The sequence below is a fragment of the Molossus molossus genome, unplaced genomic scaffold (assembly GCF_014108415.1).
Source record: "Molossus molossus isolate mMolMol1 unplaced genomic scaffold, mMolMol1.p scaffold_m16_p_17, whole genome shotgun sequence".
Classification (NCBI taxonomy): Eukaryota; Metazoa; Chordata; class Mammalia; order Chiroptera; family Molossidae; genus Molossus; species Molossus molossus.
The window spans coordinates 68,149,218-68,172,752 of record NW_023425352.1 but is presented as its reverse complement, the minus strand read 5'-3'; the positions used below and the strand labels follow the sequence as shown (position 1 = coordinate 68,172,752).

Here is a 23,535-nt window from a genome sequence, read left to right as displayed (position 1 = left end):
TATCTGATGTATCATTGGCAATTATGCTCTCCCATACAGTGGGTTGTCTTTCCATTTTGGTGGTTGTTTCTTTTGCTGTGCAGAAGCATTTGAGTATGATGTAGTCCTATGTGTTCATTTTTTTCTTTGTGTCTGTTGCCTTAGGGGGTGTATCAGTGAAAATTCTGCGGCGTATGATATCTGAAATTTTGTTGCCCACATTTTCTTCTAGGATTTTTATGGATTCACAAGTCACATTTAAGTCTTTTATCCATTTTGAGTTTCTCCTTGTGTATGGTGTCAGTTGATGGTCTAGTTTCATTTTTTTTGCATGTAGCTGTCCAATTTTCCCAACACAATTTATTAAAGAGGCTGTCTTTACTCCATTGTATGCTCTTACCAGCTTTGTTGAATATTAATTGAGCTTAATGTTTTGGGTCAATTTCTGGGTTCTCTGTTCTATTACATTGATCTATGTGCCAGTACCAGGCTGTTTTGATTACAGTAGCTTTGTAGTATAACCTGATATCTGGTATTGTGATCCCACCTACTTTGTCCTTCTTTTTCAAGATTGCTGTGGCTATTCGGGGTCTTTTTTTGTTCCGTATGAACTTTTGAAGTATTTGTTCTAGTTCTGTGAAATATGTCGTTGGTATTTTGATGGGGATTGCATTGAATCTATAGATTGCTTTGGGTAGTATGGACATTTTAATGATGTTAATTCTTCCAATCCGTGAACAAAGAATGTGCTTCCACTTTTTTGTATCTTCCTCTGTTTCTTTTTACAATGTCCTGTAGATTTCTGCAAATATGTCCTTTACTTCTTTGGTTAAATTTATTCCTAGGTATCTTTTTTTTTTTTTTTTTTTCTGCGATGGTAAATGGCATTATTTTCTTTTTTTAGTTTCTCTTTCTGTGAGCTCACCATTGGTGTATAAGAATGCCATTGAGCCCTGGCTGGTTTGGCTCAGCAGTTAGAGCATCAGCCAGCAGACCAGAGAGTCTCAGGTTTGGTTCCAACTAAGGGCATATACCTCGGTTGCAGTTTGTCCCTGGCCCTGGTTGGGGTCGTGTGGGTGGCAACCACTTGATGTGTCTCTCCCACATAGATGTTTCTCTCTCTCTCTCTTCCTCCCTCTCTCCCTCCTGCTCTACCTGAAGATGAATGCAAAATTGTCCTCGGATGAGGATTAAAAAAAAAAAAAAAGAATGCCATCAATTTCTTGATGTCAATTTTGTATCCTGCTACTTTGCCAAATTCATTTATTAAGTTGAGTAGATTTTTGATGGAGTCTTTAGGGTTTTCTATGTATCCCCCATGGATAAGGGGTTACTACTCTATTGTATTTTTCAACTTCAGAATTTTCATTTGGTTCCTTTCTAGAATTTCTATCTTTACTGATATTCTCATTTGGTTCATGCGTCATTTCTCTGGTTTCCTTGAGTTGTTTGTCCAGGTGTCCTTTTGCTCTCTGAGCACATTTAAGATAGTTAACCCAAGTCAGTCTGATGTCTGGATTTCCTCAGAGGTAGTTTCATCAATTTATTTTTTCCTTTGAGTGTCTAATACTTTTCTGTTTATTTATATGCTTTTTAGTTTTTTTTTGTTGTTGAAAACTGGATATTAGAATATCATTATAAGGTGGTAACTCTGGAAATCAGATTCTCCCCATTCCCCAGGGTTTGCTGTTCTTAACTGTTGAAGGGATAGCTTGTGTCAGCCAGTGTTCCAATAGACATTTCCACAAACGCCAGTAGCTTTAAAGCCAATCAAAAGAAAACAAGAAAGCCTGTCCCATTCTGTATGTATTTGCTCTGTACTGAGACATTACTTTAACACTTAGTTTGGGGATTTACAATGCCTCCGCCTTTACTTCCTGCTTTCACTGAGTCTATAGATCACCCAGGGGTGAAATCCTGGGATCTTCCCATCTTTCCTGAATTGCATCCTGTTCTGGGCATGCACTTGGCTTTCTAAAGCCCCCGTCTACACCAGTGCTTGTAAATGCTCTAACTTCCCAAGCTTCGTGAAATGTATCATGTCTCAGCAGTCTTTTGTCCGGACAGCTGAAAATGTCCACTTGCCGCACAGTGTTTTTGAGCCCTGCCCATGGATTTTCCACCCTGTGTGAGTTCCAAGTTAGGCACCTGGTGTCAATCCTTCGGGTAGTTCCCGGACAGGTTAGAGCAGACAAACACACAAATGTGCATAGAAGGTCTATTCTGCTGCCTCTGGGAACGGGGACCAGGGTCCCCCACTACGAACAAGGGCTGCTAGCTTCATGGCTGCCACGGAGCCAGGGAGGAGCTGAGGCCAGGGCAAGGGTGCTACCATGCTTTCTTACCCATTTAAAGTTGCCTTTTAAAAAATTTTTATTTCTTAATTACAGTTGACGTTCAGTATTATGTTATATTACTTTCAGGCGTACAGCATAGTAATTAGACATTTATATACTTTACAAAGTGATCCCCCTGAGTAAGTCTAGTTCCCACCGGGCACCGTACATACGTATTACAATGTTATTGACTATATTCCCAATGCTGTGCTTCACATCCCCGTGAGTATTTTATAACCACTAATTTTTACTTTAAATTCCTTTACCTCTACGCCCAGGCCCACTTGCATCTGGCAACCATCAGTCTGTTGTTCTAGCTATGAGTTTGTCTCTCTTGTGTCTTAAAATTTTGTTTTTGAGAGTCTATGTATAAGTGAAACCATATGGTGTGAAGAACCCGAGTGCCCATCGATGGATGAGTGAGTGGGTGAAGAAGATGTGGTGCCCTCGGCTGCAGTTTGTCCCCGGCCCTGGTCGGTTGTGCAGGTGGCAGCCACTCGCTGTGTCCCTTTCACATCGATGTTTCTCTCTCTCTCCCACTCCGTCTGGACAAAAAATGGAAAAATGTCCTCTGGTGAGGATAAAAATAATAATAATAAGAAGAAGATATGGTGCCTATCAATAATGGAATATGACCCAGCCATCAAATGAAGGAAATCTCACCATGTGCAACACCGTGAATCGATTTACAGGGCATTATGCTAGGTGAAATAAGTCAAAGACAAAGTTGCCTTTTTCTTGATTCAGCGTTCATTTGCCACCTTTTACTTTTCTCCAAAGTGCCGAGAAAGTTGGTTCCAACAGTTTTGGGTTTGTTGGTGGCTTTTCAACGTTTCTGTGGGTACCTGGGAGTTTGGAGCTGCCCACTTCATTTTGCTGATGTCTGCAGATACTTTTTAATTATATTTCTTACTGCTGCCATAATCAACATGACTGTATAGCATTCAATTAGATCATTTACACGGCAAGAATTATATTAAAGCAGAATGTATCCATGAACACTGTTATAATGTAAAATTTGCAAGTATTAGAGAGGAAAGACTCCCCATTTATTTTGTACAACATATTTACTTTTCTCGTCTCCTAGGTCGGCATGTAACGCTGTGAACACCCTTCCTCCGACTGCTTTCTCTGCGGCCTCTAGAGTTGGGTTGTTGTGTTCTCACTTTCAGTTATTTCAAAGTATCTTTTGATGTCTTCCTTGATCTCATTGTTAGCCCATTTGTTGTTTTGTAACATGTTACTTAGCCTGCATGTTTTTGTATGTTTTTCTTGTAATTGATTTCTAGTTTTATACTGTTGTGGATAGAGAAGATGGTTGATATGATTTCAGCCCTCTTACATTTATTAAGACTTGTTTTGTGTCTTAAGATGTAGTCTATCCTTGAAAACGTTCCATATGAACTTGAAAAGAATGTATATTCTGTAGCTTTGGGGTGAAATGTTCTGAATATGTCAATTAAGTACATCTAATCTAGTTTGTCAGTTAAGGCTGCTGTTTCCTTGTTGATTTGCTGTCTGAAAGATCAATTCTTTGATGTCAGTATTTGTTAAAATTCCTTCCTATGACTGTGCTACTGCTGATCTCTAAGGGAGCAGGGATTCTTCTCTGTTCTGTTCTCCGCCACGTGCCAAGGTCCAGGACTGTGCCTGGCATATCTTAAAGATCAAAAAATATTAGTTAAAATGCACCTACATGGAGCTGAGTGCTAGAACCACCGGAAGTGAGACTGCAGAGAAAGCAAGGAAAAACAGGTCCAGACAGACAGCAGGACATTGGCAGTGGTCCCTCAGGGGGTGCTGAGGAAGGAGAGAATCTGGAGGCACGGGACAGAAATGAGAGGAGAATTTCGAGAAGATAATGGCTAATGGGCTCCAAACTGTTAAGCAGGAGTTATCTCTAGAAAAAGATGAATTCATGGCTGATGAAGGGCCTGGAAAGAAAGTGTTCTCAAAGATTTGAGGTGGGAGGTGAACTGGCACCGTACCTCCAGAGGGCAACTTGGCAGTGTCTTAAAGTTCAATCCTATACTGTGGAATCCAGCTATGCCCTGTCTCAGTTGTACGCGCACGCGCACACACACAAATTTGCACATGTACATAGAGGTATGCTCTTCCCTTATGTTTCTTGGTGACAGTGAAAAATTGGAAGCCACCAGAAAAGGAATGGCTGAATACATTGCAGGACATTTGTCTCACGAAATGCCATACAGCAAATCTACGTACAGTCACAGTGCTGGGTCACCACTACAGAGTTAAGGGAATGAAGTATGTTCCTGAATTCCATGTATATTGTGGTCCCACTTCTATTGGGGGGGGGGGGCGGGTAAAGACAAAGGGAAGGGAGGGGGAAGAATTAGGGGTGACTTAAAAATTGTTATCCACTTCTATAATTTTTAAGTGTTTTTTAAATCGTGGTTCTGCTTTACATGTATAATCTGATAAAAATTTTAAAGTCAAAGTGTTTTAAAGCAATAATGGAGATGGGTCAGCACGTCCATCTCCTGAGGGGTGAGGGAGAAGGCGGTGAGCCAGTGACGTGCCGAAGGCTCTTCACCTCTGCGCACAGGCCCAGGAGAAGGTGGGCTGAGGACCCAGGTGCAGGAGGTAAAGGCCTGGTAGAGAAAGCAAAGAACAGGGCAGCTCTTCCCACAGGAGGGGAGGAGACGAGTATTTTGAGAAGATCAAGAGGAGAATTTTTATGGTTGAAGGAGACTTGAGTACTGCAAGGTATCAGCAGGTGGTTGATTTCTAAAGTTAGCTTTGTATATTCCTGAATGATGGTTCATATTATACAGGCAGCCAACATTTACTGGCAAATGCCAGTGTTAACAGGAGCAAAGCAGGGAGCGCCTGCCCCCCCCACTCCCCTACCACTGCAGACTCAACACTAACTTCACACCAAGCACAGAGCCCTGCATTAGCAGACCCTCATCTATAAAATCTGCATCTGAATTCTGTGTGTTTCTTTAAAAATCATTGCTCTTTATCACTTCCCGAAACCCTGCTGGCTTTGGAAATATGTTTGATCTTTCTTGAACTTACTATGCCTTAAGCAATCTGAACATTATTGTTCTTTCTTCATTACCCACGAATTATAATAGCTCAGCAAAAATGTCTCTATTATAGCCTCACTACTGATGAAACTTAACTAATGCTTAACAAAAAGTTCTAAGTAATTCCCCTGGCCATGTTGCTCCTTGCTTGCTGTACTTAAGTATGCCAAATGACCAGCTAAAGGGAACTAGGAGGAACTGAAACTGACCCATAAAAATGGAGTCTGCCTATTTAGTTAGGATGCTCTGTGTGACGTCCACCCATCACTAACTGTGCACAGGAATGGTCATTGGCATTGCATCGGTGCAAAGCAGAGGAGGGGAGGGGCTTGTCTGTCTGTCTGTCTTGACTTCCTAACCAGCAGTGTTTAAATCATTCACAGATGGTGCACAGCTCCCCCAGCCCTGAGAAGAGGGAGGCTTTTCCGTGTCCCTTCAGTTTGCTCAGATCCCACATGAAGAATGAGGTGCCACTTCAAAGAAGCAGGCATTCTGCGGGTGGCCTTATAGCTTCTGGTTGATTTATGCTGGAGTTTATCCACTGCCTTTGCAAAGACTTTGTTGCATAGAGTATATTTATCTGACCTTTCTTTGAATAGACAGCCCCACGGCAGCTCATGGGAACAAACGGGCCCTCCATGTAGAGAAGTTGGCATTTGGATGAGCTGCAGGAACCTGGTGCTTCTGCAAGTGCTCTCCCTTAAGCCTGCCCCGGCCACCCTGCCTCTGGGCGCAGCGGGCCCAGACCGATGAGAAAGAATGGGTGTCCTCAGGGTGACATATGCTCTAGACCCTGAGATGGCTCATTGCTTAATAAGAATCAGACTTTGGTCACTTGGGGTCCAAAAGAGTCATTGGACGTGCCCAGTGCCATTATGAGCTTGTTTATTCGATGAGCTTTATTAGCCCCATGCGCCTGGGGAAGGAAGGGAGTGCTGTGGTCAGCGAGGGAGACGCACGCCCTTAAAGGCCCAGGAGCCCAGGCTTCATGATCATATAGGAGGCAAAGTGGGAAGCTTTTGCTCTTAGGATTTCTCAGACGGACCCCACTGTTCGGCACCGTGGGGAGAGTTTAATTATTTGATGGATCAAATTCAGTTTCTTAGATATACCTTGTCACGGAAAGTGCTGCTGTTCTCCTAAATCAAACCCCAAACCCACGTGCTGCATGAGGCTTGGTCGGATGGGGCCCTGCGGGAGAGGCCGTGGCGGCTGCAGGGTGCACCCCTTCCTGGGGTCTCCCCTACAGAGCCCCCTCACGTACACTGCATTCGCCGCGACCAGCCCGGACAGGCCTGCGTCCTCCTCTCCAGAAACCCAGGGCCTTGGCCCCTACACCCCAGAGGTGGGGGTCAAGTGGGAATGGAGAAGTTGGTTTCCAATTTTTTTGGTCATATTGCACTAGAGCTCCCAGAAACATCTTCAGACAAGGGAAAGCCAAGGTCACAGAAGTCGCATTGCTTCCCATCTACCCACTCGGAGCCACCCCCCCTCCCCCGGGGGAGCACATGGTCCCCAGAAATCTGCAGAGATTACGGCTTCCCAGATAAATCACTGGCCATTTCAAACTAGGTGGTCGGCTCCATTTAAATACGTCATTGGTCCGAGCTGAGGGCCTTCCTTCAAAGATATTTAGGAAGAAGGCATTTAAATAGGAGGCAATAACATAAATATGCCGAGAACAAGGTGCGGTGTTGTGTGGCGCCGGCTTAGCTGACGCAAAGTCAATTAGGGCCTCCACTGGGCGCCCAAGGAGCGCGCTCTTGTTAATGGAGATCCTCGCTGAGTTACTTTCTGAAGTTCCTTTCCAGAAGTGAAATTAAAATCACACAATTAAAATGTTCACAGTTGGGGCTTGCTGTTCTTGAACTGATTGAAAGATGAAGTGGACATGCCAACATTTTGAAAAAGCAATTGTCTCTGTAATTAAGTGCGATGAACTGACATCGCTGTCTGCTTTTCTCCACTAAGACTGACTGAAATGCTGAGACTTTAAAAAACACGTCTGCGTCTGATTTCTCTTTCCATCCTAACCCGAGTTCTCACCAACGCATGAAGCCTGCCAAAGGGGTGATTTAGCAACCAACTCTAACTCAATGTTAGAGGTAAACACATCAAAAAAATTGGAGAGAAACGTTTTGAAAAAAACGAGCCCCAGGCTGTTCATTGCACATCATTTCTCCTGACCCATGAACTCCTGCATTTCCCCAGCAGAGAGTCAACCTAACAGCTTTTCCGTAGCCGATCTCTAAGGACGGAGCTGTTGAACGTGATAATTAACGTGCAGATTCCAAAGGTGAGAATAAAAGCTTTTCAAAAAGCATTTTTTCTAATTATTATAGAAAATATGGAAAATAATCAAGAAAATAAAGAGGCCCTGGCCAGTTTGGCTCAGCGGTTAAAGCGTCGGCCTGCGGTCCGGAGAGACCCGGGTTCGGTTCCCGCTAAGGGCACGTACCTTGGTTGCAGTTTGTCCCCGGCCCTGGTTGGTCGTGCGGGTGGCAGCCACTCAATGTGTCCCTTCACGTTGATGTTTCTCTCTCTCTCTCTCTTCCTCTCTCTCCCTCCCACTCTATCCGTACAAAAAATGGAAAAATATCCTCGGGGAGGAAAAAAAAAAAAAAAAGAAAATAAAGAGATAAATCTTGCCCTGGCCGGTTTGGCTCAGCGGTTAGAGTGTCGGCCTGCGGTCTGGAGAGACGCGGGTTCGGTTCCCGCTAAGGGCACGTACCTTGGTTGCAGATTGTCCCCGGCCCTGGTTGGTCGTGCGGGTGGCAGCCACTCGATGTGTCCCTTTCACATCTATGTTTCTCTCTCTCTCTCTCCCTCTTTCTCCCTTCCACTCTATCTGTACAAAAAATGGCAAAATGTCCTCGGGTGAGGATTAAAAAAAAAAAAAAAGAGATAAATCTTTCTGATAATCTCGCCATAGAGATAATTATTATTTTCCTTTACATATACATATTTTAATTAACATTGAATATATATATATAGTTTATCTGTTGGCTGGTTTTTGCTTATATTACAAATATTTTTCTGGCTACTAAAAATTCATAAACACTTTTCGAGCTATCCAAATAAAATCTCATCATATGGACTTACCACTATCTACCCGATCATCCTGTTATTATTGGGCATGTGAGTTATTCACAGTATTTTTTTTTTTTTTTAATCCTCATCCGAGGACATTTTTCCATTTTTTGTACAGACAGAGTGGGAGGGAGAGAGAGGAAGAGAGAAAGAGGGAAACATCGATGCGAAAGGGACACATCGAGCGGCCGCCACCCGCACGACCAACCAGGGCCGGGGACAAACTGCAACCGAAGTACATGCCCTTAGCGGGAACCGAACCCGCGTCTCTCCGGACCGCAGGCTGACACTCGAACCGCTGAACCAAACCGGCCATGCTATTCAAAGTATTTTGCTATTATAAAACTACAGAATGAAATACCTTGTTGAAAACAATCTGCAAGTATTTCTTATTTTTTCCTTAGGAAGCCTTCTAATAAGTACAATTTCCTGGGCCAGAGATTAGAATCATTTTTTAATTCCAATTTTTTGAGGCTTTAAGGTTCCTGTTCTAGACTGTCACATTGCCCTCCACGGTGGCCATCAGCAGGGTGAGAAGTTACTCAACTTCACACATTCCCTAAAAGACTGATAGTGTCTCTATAAGAAAAACTCAAAACTCTTCCCAGGGAAAGCTCATATTTTCACAAATCATATAGGTCTTGAACAAGCCGCAACCAATCTTGACATGCTCCTGCCTGTGGCTCTGCTTCTCAGCAAAGGTGAGGGCGCGCGTGGGCAGCACAGGTAGGTGCCCGCAGGACGCTGAGTGACACCACGAGCGACGGGAGAGCCCAGCTGCTGTCATCCGCGAGGACGTCTGCATATCACGTTCCTCTGGAGTCCGCCGTCGCCCACACCCTGTCCTGTCTTTTCCAGTCGTGCTGGCTGAAGATGGACACAAGGTCATCCTAGAGAAGATAGAAGACTGGAATGTGGTAGAACTCATGGTGAATGAAGAAGTTGTTTTCCATTGTAACATCAACGACTTGGAATTTGGTAAATCCTTCCGACCGGCGTTTTGCCTTCTCTCAAGTGTCCTCAGTTTCCAGTTGAAGTGGGCCGTGAGTCAGGCCCAGATTCGAAATGGGTTTCTTTCTGAGTCTTAAATTCTGAAATCCCTGTGCTCTGTGGCACGTGGGTGAGCACACTCTCAACCACACACAGGGACGTGCTTGATGCTCTAGTCTTCTTCCCAGGACATGGGGAGCAGAAGAGGGACAAAAAGAAAATGGAGTTTTAGCTCAAATAATGTGATGGGAATTTAGGGATAATAGGTCGTCTGGGGGATTTTGCATTTTAATAATGTGCGTTTTATTATTAGTTGTCTTCAAAACAGTTGTTTCCTGTGATTATTCTATCTAGGCTTCATAAGACAGAGTCGATGTGCCAGTAGTACGTGGTATTATCAGCAACATGGTGAGGATTTCTTAGCTGGGAGCTCCTGGCTGGCAGGCTGGCGCCAGGCATACCGCCCTCTGCTCAGAAGCAAAGGTGTTCACAGCCCTCTCGTGCTCCATTGGAGACTAGTTAGCATTAATATGCCTGTGGCTTTGAACATACCCTCCTTGTGGGACTCATACGTGTGTGTGATAGGGCGTTAAATTGTATGTAAAGCTGGCCACCAGAAAAGTCTATCTGTTTTCCTAGGAGGTGATGGTAAACTCGACCCTCTGTGCCAAGAAGCCAGGGTAGCCGTGCTCAATGCCTACTGATCTCCTCACGTGAACAGGCATCTCAAGAGGACAGCGCCTGCCTCAGCCGTCCGGTGATGCAAACGGAAGCAGCCCTGGAGCCGGGCTCCCGCTGTACCCGTCAGAACAGGCCGTGCCAGCCTGTCCCTCGGCGGCACAGGGAGGGCTTCTCACCTGGCTGCGAGGCAGCCGGCTCCACGGAAACAATAAAATCACATCATTTGCAGTGTGTCTCCATCTAAACCCACAGGGAGAGCCTCCAATATCAGGTACATGTTGAGCTGAAGGAAATAATAAAGTGCAATCTAATAACAAAGCTCCCTCTCGGCAGTACCGCACAGCTGCCCTGATCCGAGGGCCGCCCTTCAGCGGGAGAGCCAGGAGCAGGCACAGCTACGGGGGGCCGGGGGGGGGGGGGGGGGGCAGGGAAAACAGCCAATTTGAAACCTGAACCAACAGTTAACGTCAGTATTTGGAAACCTGGCTAAACCTACAGGTTTACTTCTTGTTCCCCATGGAATATTACTTAAAATGCTAATAGCCAATTACCTGAAGTCAAATCTTCAGTGATTCTCCTTCCAAACAAGAAAAGAATCTGCCTTCTTTTGCACTAGCCAGTCCCACAGGCCGTTCTGAAAGGGCCCGAGGGAGGCCAGGGTGGAGGGTGAAGTGGCGCCCCTGCCCCTGTGGAGGCTGACGGCCCTGCGGAGTTAGAGGTTTTAGTAAAGGTCAACCGTGGCCAGTGTGGCTGGTTGGCTGAGCATCGTCCCATGAACCAAGAGGTTGCCGGTCCAGTTCCCAGTCAGGGCCCAAGCCTGGGTTGTGGGCTCAGTCCCCAGGAAGGGGCGTGCAGGAGGCAGCCAATCGATGTTTCTATCTCCCCCAAAAGCAGTAAAAATGTATTTTTAAAAATACTAATTCAAAATAATCAACCACATCAAAATGGTGCTCTTTTTGCTTCTGGTCCATGCACCAACCTGCAGCATACGCTGTTAGGTACAGAACGAAGAAAAGGGAGAAGGGCGGACACTGACCTAATGGCGGTGAGTGTGAGGTCACGGTAAGAAGGCAGCACACCGTGGACCAGGAGGGCACGCGGGAGACTGGCACGTGCTGACGGGCTCTGAGCTCCGCGAGGCGCAGCGGCCTCCGCGCTGTGCCCCTCGGAACCGGCCACCCTGCTCCCTGTGGTTCGCTCACCTGGGAGCCCATGCTCTCCATTGCTCCAGGCGACCTCGAACCCCCTGCACCCCAGAACTTGAAAGGCATCTAGGACTTGATGGAACCACTGTACAGGTTCTTTCTCACATGTGATACCATAGGAGAGAGAGCTCTGGCCAGTTTTGCTGAGTGGTTAGAGCGTCTGCCCACGGACCGAAGGGTCTCGGGTTCAATTCCCAGTCAAGGGCATGTACTTGGGTTGCAGGTTCAATCCCAGCCCTGGTCAGGGTCGTGCTGGAGGCAACCAATCAATGTGTCTCTTTCACATCGATGTTTCTCTTTCCTTCCCTCCCTCCCTCTCTCCCACTTTATCTAAAAATCAATGGAAAATATCCTTGGGTGGGAATTAACAACAAAATAATAATAATAGGAGATGTAATTTTCATTTTCAGCCCAAACTTATCAGACTTTACTCAGAGATGATGACTCACTTAGAACTCTTTGGAAATATCTAATATCTAATATTAGAGAAATATCTAATCTCTTACTGAGAACCTGAGGCTGAAAAAATCCTCCCTCCTGGCGTCTGACGGTGCCAGTTTCCACACATTTTTAGGAACTCTAGAATTAACCCCCTTTTCTCAAAGACCAGTCGGTCATTATCAGTGTAGCCTTCTATGTTCTTATATGAACGTATTACTACAAAAGAAATGCAATTTCACCGCAGGAAATAGAAAAATAGAGGTAAGAATAAAGTATACATGTGATAACATTCTGGTATATTTCAATTTGGGTTTCTTCTCTTTCGGTCTGGGTATTTATGAAGAGAGAGACATATACAGAGGTTGATTTCACCAGTCTGGGATCGTGTTGCATGCACCAATCCCACAGCTTTTCTTTTTAACTTACGGTTTTATGTCGCGCTTCTGCTGTGTGACTGAAATGCGTGTTGACTGTCCACGAATCTGCCTTCACTCAGGAAGTGTCCTCCTGGAACATGACCCCTGCCTCCATCGGCAAAGCCTTTCCTGCTGAGAAGTACATGGCAGGCTCTCCCCTCTGCCCCTGGCGCTGTGACTGCAGCTCCAAAGACGGTGGCCGTCCTCGGGCTCTGGGACATCAGTGTTGAGCTGCCCCGGCAGCCCCCTGCCCTCCTCCCACACAGCCCCTCAGCCTGTCCTTGTGCGCTCAGAGCAGCCCCCCGGAGCCCAAGGACACCGAGGCAAGGTCACAGTGAATCCTCAGGAAACCCCAGTGCACAGAGCTGCTGGGGGCGCCTGGGCCGGGGCACTGGGCTCCAGGCTCAGTCGGAGCTCAGAGAGGCATCAGTCAGCACTACTGGGAAGTCAGGGTTACCTCTGGGCCGTACTTGGAGCAGTGGGGTGTGGGGGCAGTGCAGGGAGGGGCTGCAAGACTATCATTTCTTCCACACTGGAGATATTTTCTTTCAGTGGTAGAACTGATCTTTACTTTGCATGGTGGGGGATGGGTAGAGCAGTACTTTTCAAATAAACTTTTTTTTCCCAAATTAACATGTAAAATAAAATCAATTAAGCCAAAAATAAAGATTTGACATCAAGGTCATCTGTCTCTATGAACTAACACTTATTTGTCATGGATTAGGAAGAACTTTCTCTTTGAAAATGTAGTCTTTTTTTTTTTTTTTTAATCTGAAGAAATACGCCCTCACGCTCTTTGGCCCCTTCTGTCTCCCGTCTTCTTGCAGAGACAGGAGACACGGCTGGCTCCCGGTTACGGCCAAGACAGGCACTCAGGTGCCTTTCACACTCTTAAAATACCACTTAATCAGATCACATTTTAAGTTCTGTAAGATGTCAAACAGTTTGATTGTTATTGGAATAGGTAAAGAAGGTATCTTTTAGAATAACTCTATCTTATTAGTTTTTCAATGAAATGTGAGATCTCTAAGTTTTTTCATCTAGTTTAAAAATAATTAAACAATGGAGATTTGTAGGGGCCTCCCTGGGCTTACTGCCTGGGGCCTCGCTGCTGTACCTGTTCCCTTGGTAAGTTCACTTTGAAAATATTAATAAACAATACTTGTGACCAGGCCAGATACATAAGAAAACTGCTAAAATATCAGTTCCCACAGTGAGCTGCTGGGACCTTTGAACACTGGGGGAATGAAGAGGACCCCAAGGACACTACACACCCTTGGAAGCAAAAGCTAAGCCGTGGACACGTGTCCCAGGCAGTGATACTGGGACTTGATACTCAAATTTAGCTGCGTCAAACGTTCAGCCCCCGCTTGTGGGTTTTGTGGGCATCATGGGTGAGAACATCTCAGGTGACAGCGTGTATATACCCTGTGGGTGCCAAGCTTCCAGAAAAAACACACATTGGCCAAATCCAGATGAAAGGCAAGACAGTGCTTGCCCTGGTTGCTGGCGCAGGCGTGGAGAATTTTCTCCCCAGACGCCATGAACATTTCATGGAGAAGTCTGTGTGTGGCTACTGGTTAGCAGTGTGATCCGCTGCCCTGGTCCTGGTGGGGAGCTGAGGTTCTGACTCAGGAGGGGAGACCTGAATTCTCCCCTGCGTGAGCCCAGGACCCGCTCCTCACCCCCGAGGGAGAGACTCAGGACAGGGAGTCTGAGGGGTGCGGAACCGGCAAAGGGAAACACTGTACCGACTGCCCACGGACACTGGCCTTGGGGGGTGCCGGGGACGGGCTCACCGCGCGGGAGGAGGTAGGACTGCTAGCATCAATCTTCTAAACTTTTCCAGAAAAGCCAGAACTCTGCATTTTCATTTGAAACTTTTGGTTTTATAGTGTTGGCTCAATTTTTGGAAAAACACAATGGCAATCACAAAACAAAAAGCACAACAGAACCACCACATCTGGCCCGTTCCAAACGGTCATCTGTTCCTGTTTGCCCGGGACACCCCTGCTTACACCTCCGGTCAGGGTGTAATTGTGCCCACAGATGGCAGGGCCACCCTCTCGCAAGGCCCATAGCCCTCCTGTCCACAATGCTGGCGTGAGAAAAGCCAAAGCGGTTTGCACATCTGGACACGAAGACAGGCAGGAAGCCGAGCCCCCAGACAGGCTTCCTGTTCCCTCGGATAAAGTACAAGGGGCCCAGCTGTAGGCAGAGCTGTGCCCAGATGGCGTCTCCTGGTAGGAACTGTCCTTCTCTAAGTGAGGCCTGGACACCTCCACCTGCGGGGTCCCAGACCTGTGAACGTGTGTTGCTGTGCGGATGGCGGCTGGGAAGTCGAGAGCCAGGACCCAGGAGGCTGACAAGGATGGTGAGCCAGGGCCCTCTTCACTCGGGACCCCAGGTGGGTGACGCGCAGCTAGTCTGTATCGCCGATGCCCCTGGACACGAACCAAAACCAAACCCAGGGGGTGCGCGGTGGCGCAGTCTCTTCTCGGCAGATTTTGGGCCCCATCCCCACGCTGCGCGACGCGTCTGCGGCGGCACCAGGAATCTGCAATGAACCTGTGCTCGGCTGAGTCCAGTGCTGCCGGCCATCCACTCTGAGAAAGGTGACCTCGGGGGTTAGGGCAGGACCGCATCCCTGTAGAGAGAGGTGATGGGTGCCCTCCCTCAGTCATCCGGGCAGGGCTGGGAAGACTACCCCTAAACAGGTGACATGGAATGTTTCTTCCTTCGGCCCCACGTTTTGGGTCTAGATTCCCAGGAACCTGGAAGGGCTTGGAGACCCTGGAGGGTGTGAGAGAAGCCGGTCTCCAAAGCATGGACGTAGGAAGGGGTTCGGCTGGGAAGTGCCCCGTGGCTTGTACCGCATGAGTGTGGCCGGTTAACCCGTGAGGTCCCAGCACACTCTTAGCATGTGAACTGGATGTGGCTTAGGGACCTAAGGGTCTCTTCTTCTGGGTCTGTGTGCTCTTGGGCTGGAGGGAAGGACAGGAGGGGAATATTCCCACTAGGTGAGCACAGCAGCAGCGGGCAGCAGTCCTGGACGCTGCTGGAGGTGACTGCAGGCCGTGTGGACAAAACCCTCTCCGAGTCCGGCCGGTGTGGCTCAGATGTCGAGCACTGACCCATGCACCAAGAGGTCGCAGGTTCGATTCCCATTCAGGACATCTGCCCAGGTTGTGGGCCCAGTCCCCAGTGGGGGGCATGCAGGAGGCAGCCAGTTGATGTTCTCTCTCATCGATGTTTCTATCTCTCTCTCCCTCTTACTTCCTCTCTCTCTAAAATAAATCAAGGGGGAAAAAAAAACCTCTCAGAGGCCCAGAGCACTGTGGGAGAGCAGGGAGGTGCACCTCCCCCCACACTCCTGTCCAGAGAAGGGGGCACGTGGAAGAGTGTGACTTAACCGTGCAGGAGGACACTTCTGAACACACATGGGCTTTTGTTGCTAATCTTTCATTTGTACCCATGAACCCAGAAGGGGCAGGTAGCATTTGGGTTATAGATATTAAACTTATTTGCCTTTCTATAAATATCTATCGAAAACCTGCACTTACATGAGAGGTCTTACAGTCTGGATAAAAATCAATCCTCCTCACTTGGCAGAAGAGGCCGGCTACAGCCAGGAGCAGCGATTCGAGCAGGGCACGGCCGAGGGGAGGGCGCACCTCCCGCGGACGGGTCAGATTCTGCCTCTTAGACCTGCAGACCCTTCTGCGAAGACTGAGATGAGACCCTGCCCTTCCCAGGGGGTGAGCCTGCGGCTAGGAGAACCGCTGTCACTGATGTGAGCACCTGTTGAATGAGGAAAACCAAGCTGACAACCACAGCTATAAAGTGCTTCTTTCACCATAACTTTTATTTGAATTTAGGAGTATATTTCTAACTAGCTGCTGTGCTACAAATCGGTCCCCACATTTATTATGGCTTTGCATTCCTTCTGAGCCCTGCCACTGACTTAGCCCTTTATCCTACGCACACACAGCCTGGTTACCCCAAATTTCTCACCGTTCTCAACGCAAGCCACACCTGCCTTTTTTCTGCCCGTCTCATGCTGCTTTCTCCTCCCGGGACGTCCGTGCAGTGTCCTCTGGCTGACGAAATCTCGCTTAGCCTTCAGGTCCCCTGTCACCCATCAGGCCCTCCTCACAGTGGTTGAAACCAGTTAGAAATGGGAATTTGTAGTGGTTAATGTTATGTGTCAGCTTGATGGGGAGGTGGGCTGCTAGAAGTTTGCTCAGACGGTATTCAGCCTATGAGGCTGTTTGGAGATGAGATGAACATTTAAATCTGTAGACCGAGGCACAGGGACTGCTCTCCGCGGTGTGGGTGAGCCTCATCCAGCTGGCCCAGGACCTCACCAGAACAAAAGGCGGGTAAGGAAGAGTTACTCCTGCCCTGACTGCTTCTGAGCGGGGACAGGGTTCATGTCCTGCGCGCAGGCCAGGACTTACACCATCAGTCGGTTCTCCTGGTCCGCAAGCCTGTGCGCTCAGCTGCACGCTGGCTCTCTGAGTCTCCAGCTTACAGACGGCAGATCATGGGACTTCTCACCTCCAAAGTCACGTAGGTCAATTGTAACAATAAATTTATATATAACACACATAAAACACACACAAATGGAATAAATGTGCAATTCCCTATATATATGTATACACACAAATATATATACACATATATCCCTATATATGTGTCTATACACAAATATATATACACATATATCTCTATAGACACATATATTTATAACATTTGTTTAGTGTGTGCATATATATCTATATAGACAAATAAGTTTATTACCAGGAACTGACTCATATTACTATGGAGGCTAAGTCCCACGATCGCCATCTGCAAACTGGAGACAGACATGTATATCCTAGCGGTTCTGCTTCTCTGGAGAACCCGACTAACACAGAAGTCCGTGCTGTGGCCGCTCTTCAGCCACCAGAACCCTGGCTCCATCTACTGCATGGCTCCATCATCTTAGCACGGAGCCTCCCGGTCCCTGATGGCTACTGAGTTGCAGCCACCAGATCTGTGTTGCAAGCAGCCAGGAGGAAGGGGCAAAAGGAAAAAAAAAAAAGGTTTTTCCTTTCCTTTATTTATTTATTTTATTTTATTTTTTATCCTCACCTGAGGACATTTTTCCATTTTTTGTTTAGATAGAGTGGGAGGGAGAGAGAGAGAGAGAGAGAGAGAGAGAGAGAGAGATCGACATGAAAGGTACACTTTGAGTGGCTGCCACCCGCACGACCCAACCAGGGCCAGGGACAAACTGTAACCGAGGTACGTGCCCTTAGCAGGAACCGAACCCAGGTCTCTCTGGACTGCAGGCTGACGCTCTAACTGCTGAGCAAAACTGGCCAGGGCTTCCTTTTCCTTTAAGAAGAATTCTCAGAAGGCTAATATGATCCTCCGTTGACATGGCCACACATAGCTCCAACAGGGACTGGGAAATGAAGATGTTTGCACTAAAACATTACTAAAAAAGATGGGAATAATGGCTAATGGGAAGCGATTCGAAGCCAGATGTATGCATTAAAGGGGCTCAGTCATCACTGAAGGCTCATGATGCCGGTCTTGTGATGCTCTGGGTGTAGTCGGTCTGGGAACATTTCTAGGCAGTTCAAAGACCCTGTCACTGTACCTCCTTCCTCTCCAAGATACTACAGTCAGGCTCATGGTAAAGTATCAAGTCCCCTTAAGTCAATCTATAAATGTAATGCCAGCCCAATTAAAATGTCACCAGGATTTTTGAAAACAAGAAAAACTAATGATAAACTTTAAATCAAAATATAAACAAAAAAGAATATGAATAAAATTCTGTAATCGACAGGAATGGAGGGCATGATGAAAAGCTTTGCAAATCAGTGGGGAGAGTCCTTCTTCTGAAAAGTTGTTGGACAACTGGGCTGCCATCCGGAGGGAAGCTGGGCTCCCGTTCCACCTCATCCTGGAATACATTCCACATGGACCAAACACTTCACGTAGCAAATAAAACCACACAATTGAAATCTTTCTTAAACTTGGAGTGGAGGCCCGGTTGGTGTGGCTCAGTGGTTGAGTGGCGACCCATGCACCAAGAGGTCGCAGGTTCGATGCCTGGTCAGGGCACATGCCCAGGTCGTGGGCCCGATCCCCAGTGGGGGGCGTGCAGGAGGCGGCCAGTCGATGTTCTTGCTCATCTATGTTTCTGTCTCTCTCTCCCTCTCCCTCTCTCTCTCTCTAAAATTAGAAAAGAAGAAAAAGATTTAAATTTAAACTTGGAGTGGAGGCCTTCCAAAGCATGACTCGAAACCTAAAGACATAGTAGAACAAATAGATAAATTCACTTCATAGGAGTAAAAATGTTTTCTGTGTTTTAAAAATTGTAAATAGAGGACTTCCGGTCAGGATGATGGGTAGGTAAACGTGGTATCGCATCCTCCCACAACCACATCAAAGTTACAACTAAACTACAGAACAACCATCATTCAAGGCCGCCTGACACCGAGCTGAATGGAAGTCCTACACCTACGGAATTAAAGCAGCAGCTGCATGGAGACTGGTAGGAGGGCGGAGGGGCGGAGGCAAACAGGCTGGTCCCACACCCACGTGTGGCGGATAAAAATCCGGAGGACACCTCGGCTGGGAAGGTCCTCCCTGAGGACTGAGGGGTCCCCGTCCCACACCAGGTGCCCCGCTCAGGGTTCCAGTGCCAGGAAGAGAATCCCCATAACTTCTAGCTGGAAAACCAGCGGGAACTGAGGCTCAGGGAGGCTGAAGCGGCTCCTTAAAGGGCCCGAGCACAGACTTATCGGACTCTCTCCCTCTAAGCTTGGAGGGGAGGCAGCTCGAGGGGAGCCAGAGACATACAGGGAAGAACTGAGCTGTTTATCACTGGAGCGAGGGCTGGAGAGGGGGCTTTCTGGGGGACAAACGTGCTGTCAGAGGCCTTTGATCCTTTGGCGAGTCCTGCCCTGGGGCAGCAGACAGCCACCATATCTGGGACTCCAGCAACCTGGCTCACACTGGTAGCCCCGCCCTGGTGACTCTCTGAGGCCCCGCCCCACCCAACTTTCAGGCCCACCCAAGCTGTTGCCACTTGCTTAACCATAAGATTGGCCTGTCTTGGATCCTGCTTCAGGTTTTCCTAAATTCTTTCAAACAAGCAGCATCTGGTCTCAGCTAGCTCCATACCACTCGTTAAGTAATACACAGAAACAAACACAGGGAGGCAGCCAAATTGAGGAGACAAAGAAACAGGTCCCAAATGAAAAAACAGAACAAAACTCCAGGTAAAGAGCTAAGCGAAATGGAGATAAGCAACCTAACAGATGCTGAGTTCAAAATACTGCTTATAAGGATGCTCAGTGAACTTAGTGAGGGCCTCAAGAGCATTAAAAAAGACCAGTCAGAAAGGAAGGAGGCACAGTCAGAAATGAAGGAGGCACTAAATAAAATTAAAAATAATTCAATAGTATAGTAGGTAAAGCCAAGAAGCAAACCATCGATTTGGAGTACAAGGAAGCAAAAAACAATCAGAACAGCAAAAAGAAAACAGAATCCAGAAAAATGAGGATAGTGTAAGGAGCCTCTGGGACAACTTCAAGCATGCCAACATTCACATCTTGGGGGTGCCAGAAGGAGAAGAGAGAGAAAAAGAAGTCAAAAACCTATTTGAAACAATAATGGCAGAAAACTTCCCTAATTTGGTGAAGGAAACAGACATACAAGTCCAGGAAGCACAGAGAGTCCCAAGCAAGATGAATCCCAAGAGGCCCACACCAAGACACATCATCATCAAAATGCAAAAGGTTCAAGACAAAGAGAGAATCTTAAAAGCAGCAAGAGAAAAGCAGTTAGTCACTTACAAGGGAGTTCCCATAAGACTGTCAGCTGATTTCTCAAAAGAAACTTTGCAGGCCAGAGGAGAGTGGCAAGAAATATTCAGAGTGATGAAAAGCAAGAACCTACAACCAAGATGACTCTATCCTGCAAAGCTGTCATTTAGAATTGATGGCCATATAAAGAGTTTCCCAGACAAGAAAACGTTAAAGGAGTTCATCGCCACCAAATCATTATTATATGAAATGATGAAGGGTCTTTTTGAAGAAAAAGATAAAATATATAAACAACAAAATATATGAACAAACATATCTATCGGCAATGGAATCTACAAACAAAATGAACAGGCAGAACAGAAACATTCTCATAGATACAAAGAACATTTTGTTGGTTGCCAGATGGGAGGGGGGTTGGGGGAATGGGTGAAAAAGGTGAAGAGATTAAGAAGTACAAATTGGTTGCTAGACTGACAAACCTCAAAGGGAAGGGGTTGGAGAGTGGGAAGAAATAAACCAAAGAACTTATATGCATAACCAATGGACACAGACAACAGTGTGGGAAAAGGCAGGAGGGAGGTGGGTGTGGGGAGGAGGGGGTCAATGGGGGGAAAATGAGGAACATCTGTAATACATTCAATAATAAAGATTTTAAAAAACGATAAATAACATGAAACGTTAAAATACAGATCAGAAAAAGCACTTTCTGCTCATATCTTTAATCTATACAGAGCTCTCATAATCAGTCAGAAAAAGCAACCCAAAAGAAAAAAGGCACAGGACGTGAAGAGACAATTGACACAAAAGGAAATATAAATGGTCCTTAAACATAAGAAAAGGTGTTTAACCTCACTCCTAGCAAGATCCCTGAAACTGAAACTGAGATGCCGAATCATAAACCAAGACCGCCTGGCTGGCGTGGCTCAGTTGCTAGGCATCATCCCGGGCACTGAAAGGCTGCTGGTTCGATTCTCGATCCAGGCACTTGCCTGGGTTATAGGCTCGATCAATGTTCTGCTCTCACCTCAATGTTTCTCTCTCTCTCTCTAAAAATCAGTACAAATATTTCTAAAATTTAGAGAGCACACGATGTTAGCGAGGAGGTGGGAACGGGCACTCTTGCGTTGCTGACGGCGGTATAAAGAGATTACATGTCTGCAGAGCAACCTGGCAGTATTTGTTAAATATTAAAAACATAAATCTTTTGATTCAATAGATTTCTCTTATCATAAAGATTTATATCTATTCATATAAATTTGTATGTGTACAAAAATTCTGTACAGCATGGCTTGTAATCAAAGATTGGAAAATGCCCCTTAACTGCTAACAAGGGACGGTTCAGTGAACCACCTTCAGTCATGCAGTGGAGTCCTGAGTGTGTCCTGTAAAGAGGCTGAGAGAGATCTTTGGAGTATATTGTTCTGGAACTCTCTCCAAGATATATTTTTAAGTCAAAAAAGCATGCTATAGAAGAGTATATATACTATGTTACAGTTGGTGAAAAAAGAAGAAGGAACCTATGCATATACATCGAATCTTCGTAAAATACCAAGAAACAGGAAGTAGCCACCCCTAGATTGGGAGTCCCAGGGAACAGAGGGACAGCGGTGACAAGAAGACCTTTTCACTCTGCACCCTTTTCACTTCTAAAAAGCATAGCAGAGGGTCACTGAAGACATGAAACACAAGAAACAACTAAAACACTGGACTGGAGAGAGATTCCAGTATGCGGAGAAAGATCCAAAAGTCTGTTTTCTCAAGAAATGGTGCTGGGAGCACTGGGTAGCCCAATGCAGAAGAGTGAAGTTTGATCCTTAGCTCACACCACATTCAAAAAGTAATTTGGCCCTGGCCGGTTTGGCTTAGTGGTTAGAGCATCAGCCCGCGGACCAAAGAGTCATGGGTTCGATTCCGATCAAGGGCATGAACCTCGGTTGCAGTTCGGTTCTGGCCCTGGTTGGGGTTACACGGGAGGCAACCAGTCAATGTGTCTCTCTCACATGGATATTTCTCTCTCTCTCTACCTCTATCTATATCTATCTCCCTCCCACTCTTATCTAAAGATAAATGGAAAAATATCCTCAGGTGAGAATTAAAAAAAAAACAGTTCAAAATGGATGAAAGACCTGTGTGTAAGAACCAAAACTATAAAAATTTTAGAAGAAAACATAGGGGGGAATCTTCATGGCCCTGGAGAAGGCAATGTTTTCTTAGATTTAACACCCAAACTGTTTAGTTGCTTGTGCAGCTAAAGAACAAAATAAATGGGCTTCATCAAAATTAAAAACATTTGTCCTTCAAAGAATTCCATCAAGAAAGTGAAAATACAACCTCCAGAATAATAAAATCATATATCTGTTAAAGGACTTGTATCTAGAATACATTAGGAATTCTTACAACTCTACAATAAAAAGACAAATAACCAATTTAAAATGGACAAAAGCCCTGGCCAGTTTGGCTCAGCGGTTAGAGCGTCGGCCTGCGGTCCGGAGAGACCCGGGTTCGGTTCCCGCTAAGGGCACGTACTTCGGTTGCAGTTTGTCCCCGGCCCTGGTTGGTCGTGCGGGTGGCAGCCACTCGATGTGTCCCTTCACGTCGATGTTTCTCTCTCTCTCTCCCTTCCTCTCTCTCCCTCCCACTCTATCTGTACAAAAAAATGGAAAAATGTCCTCGGGTGAGGATTAAAAAAATAATAATAAAGTGGACAAAAGATCCAAATAGACATTTCTCCAAAGAATATATACAAAAGACGACAAGCACATGGAAAGATGCTCAACATCATTAGTCATCAGAAAACTACAAATCAAAACCATAGTGAGATGCCCTTCACACCCCTCAGGATGGCCACCATCAGAAAGTCAACAACAGCTTTCAGTGTGGACAGGGCAGTTAGAGCCCTCACACTCTGCTGTTGGAGGGGTGCCGAGGTGCCGAGGGGCCGCTACTTTGGAGAACTAACAGTTCCTGAGAAAATAAAACCTACAATTGCTCAGAAATCCCACTCCTAGGTCTATACCCCCGAGGAATGGAAACAGATGTTGATACAAACAGCTGTGCATGATGTTTACAGCACAAGTTGAAAACTATCCAAACGTTCATCAACTGTTAAGTAGATAAAACGTGGTCTACCCAATGAGACAACATTGTTAAGCAATTAAAAGAAACGAAGTTACCAATACATGCTACAGTGTGGTGGACCTTGAACACAGTGTCTAAGTGAAGTAAGCCAATTATAAAAGACCACGCATCCTATGATTCCATTCATGTGAAATGTCCAAATAGGCAAATAGAGAGAGACAGAGAGACTAGTGGTTGCCTAGGCTGCGGGGGATGGAGGACTGAGAGGTGACAGAGTATGGGGTTTCTTTTGACACGATGAGATGTTTTGTAATTAATAGTGATGATGCTTGTACAAGTCCATGAATATACTTAAAAATTTGAATTGTACACTTTAAAAGGGTGAGTTTTACAACATGTGAATGTAAAACTGTTACTGAAAACAGTTGGTTGCCTCT

At 46.2% G+C, this 23,535-nt stretch overlaps 1 protein-coding gene across 1 annotated transcript in view; it reads left to right on the top strand.

The window, feature by feature from the left end:
* Nucleotides 1-10,155, top strand: part of CUNH10orf53 (chromosome unknown C10orf53 homolog) — a 28,439-nt gene extending 18,284 nt beyond the window's left edge. Inside the window, exons 2-3 of the mRNA XM_036264563.1 lie at nucleotides 9,320-9,439; nucleotides 10,091-10,155. Coding sequence (XP_036120456.1) covers nucleotides 9,320-9,439; nucleotides 10,091-10,155 — 185 coding nt within the window. The remainder of the gene's footprint in view (nucleotides 1-9,319; nucleotides 9,440-10,090) is intronic.
* The last annotated feature ends 13,380 nt before the right edge of the window (nucleotides 10,156-23,535 follow it).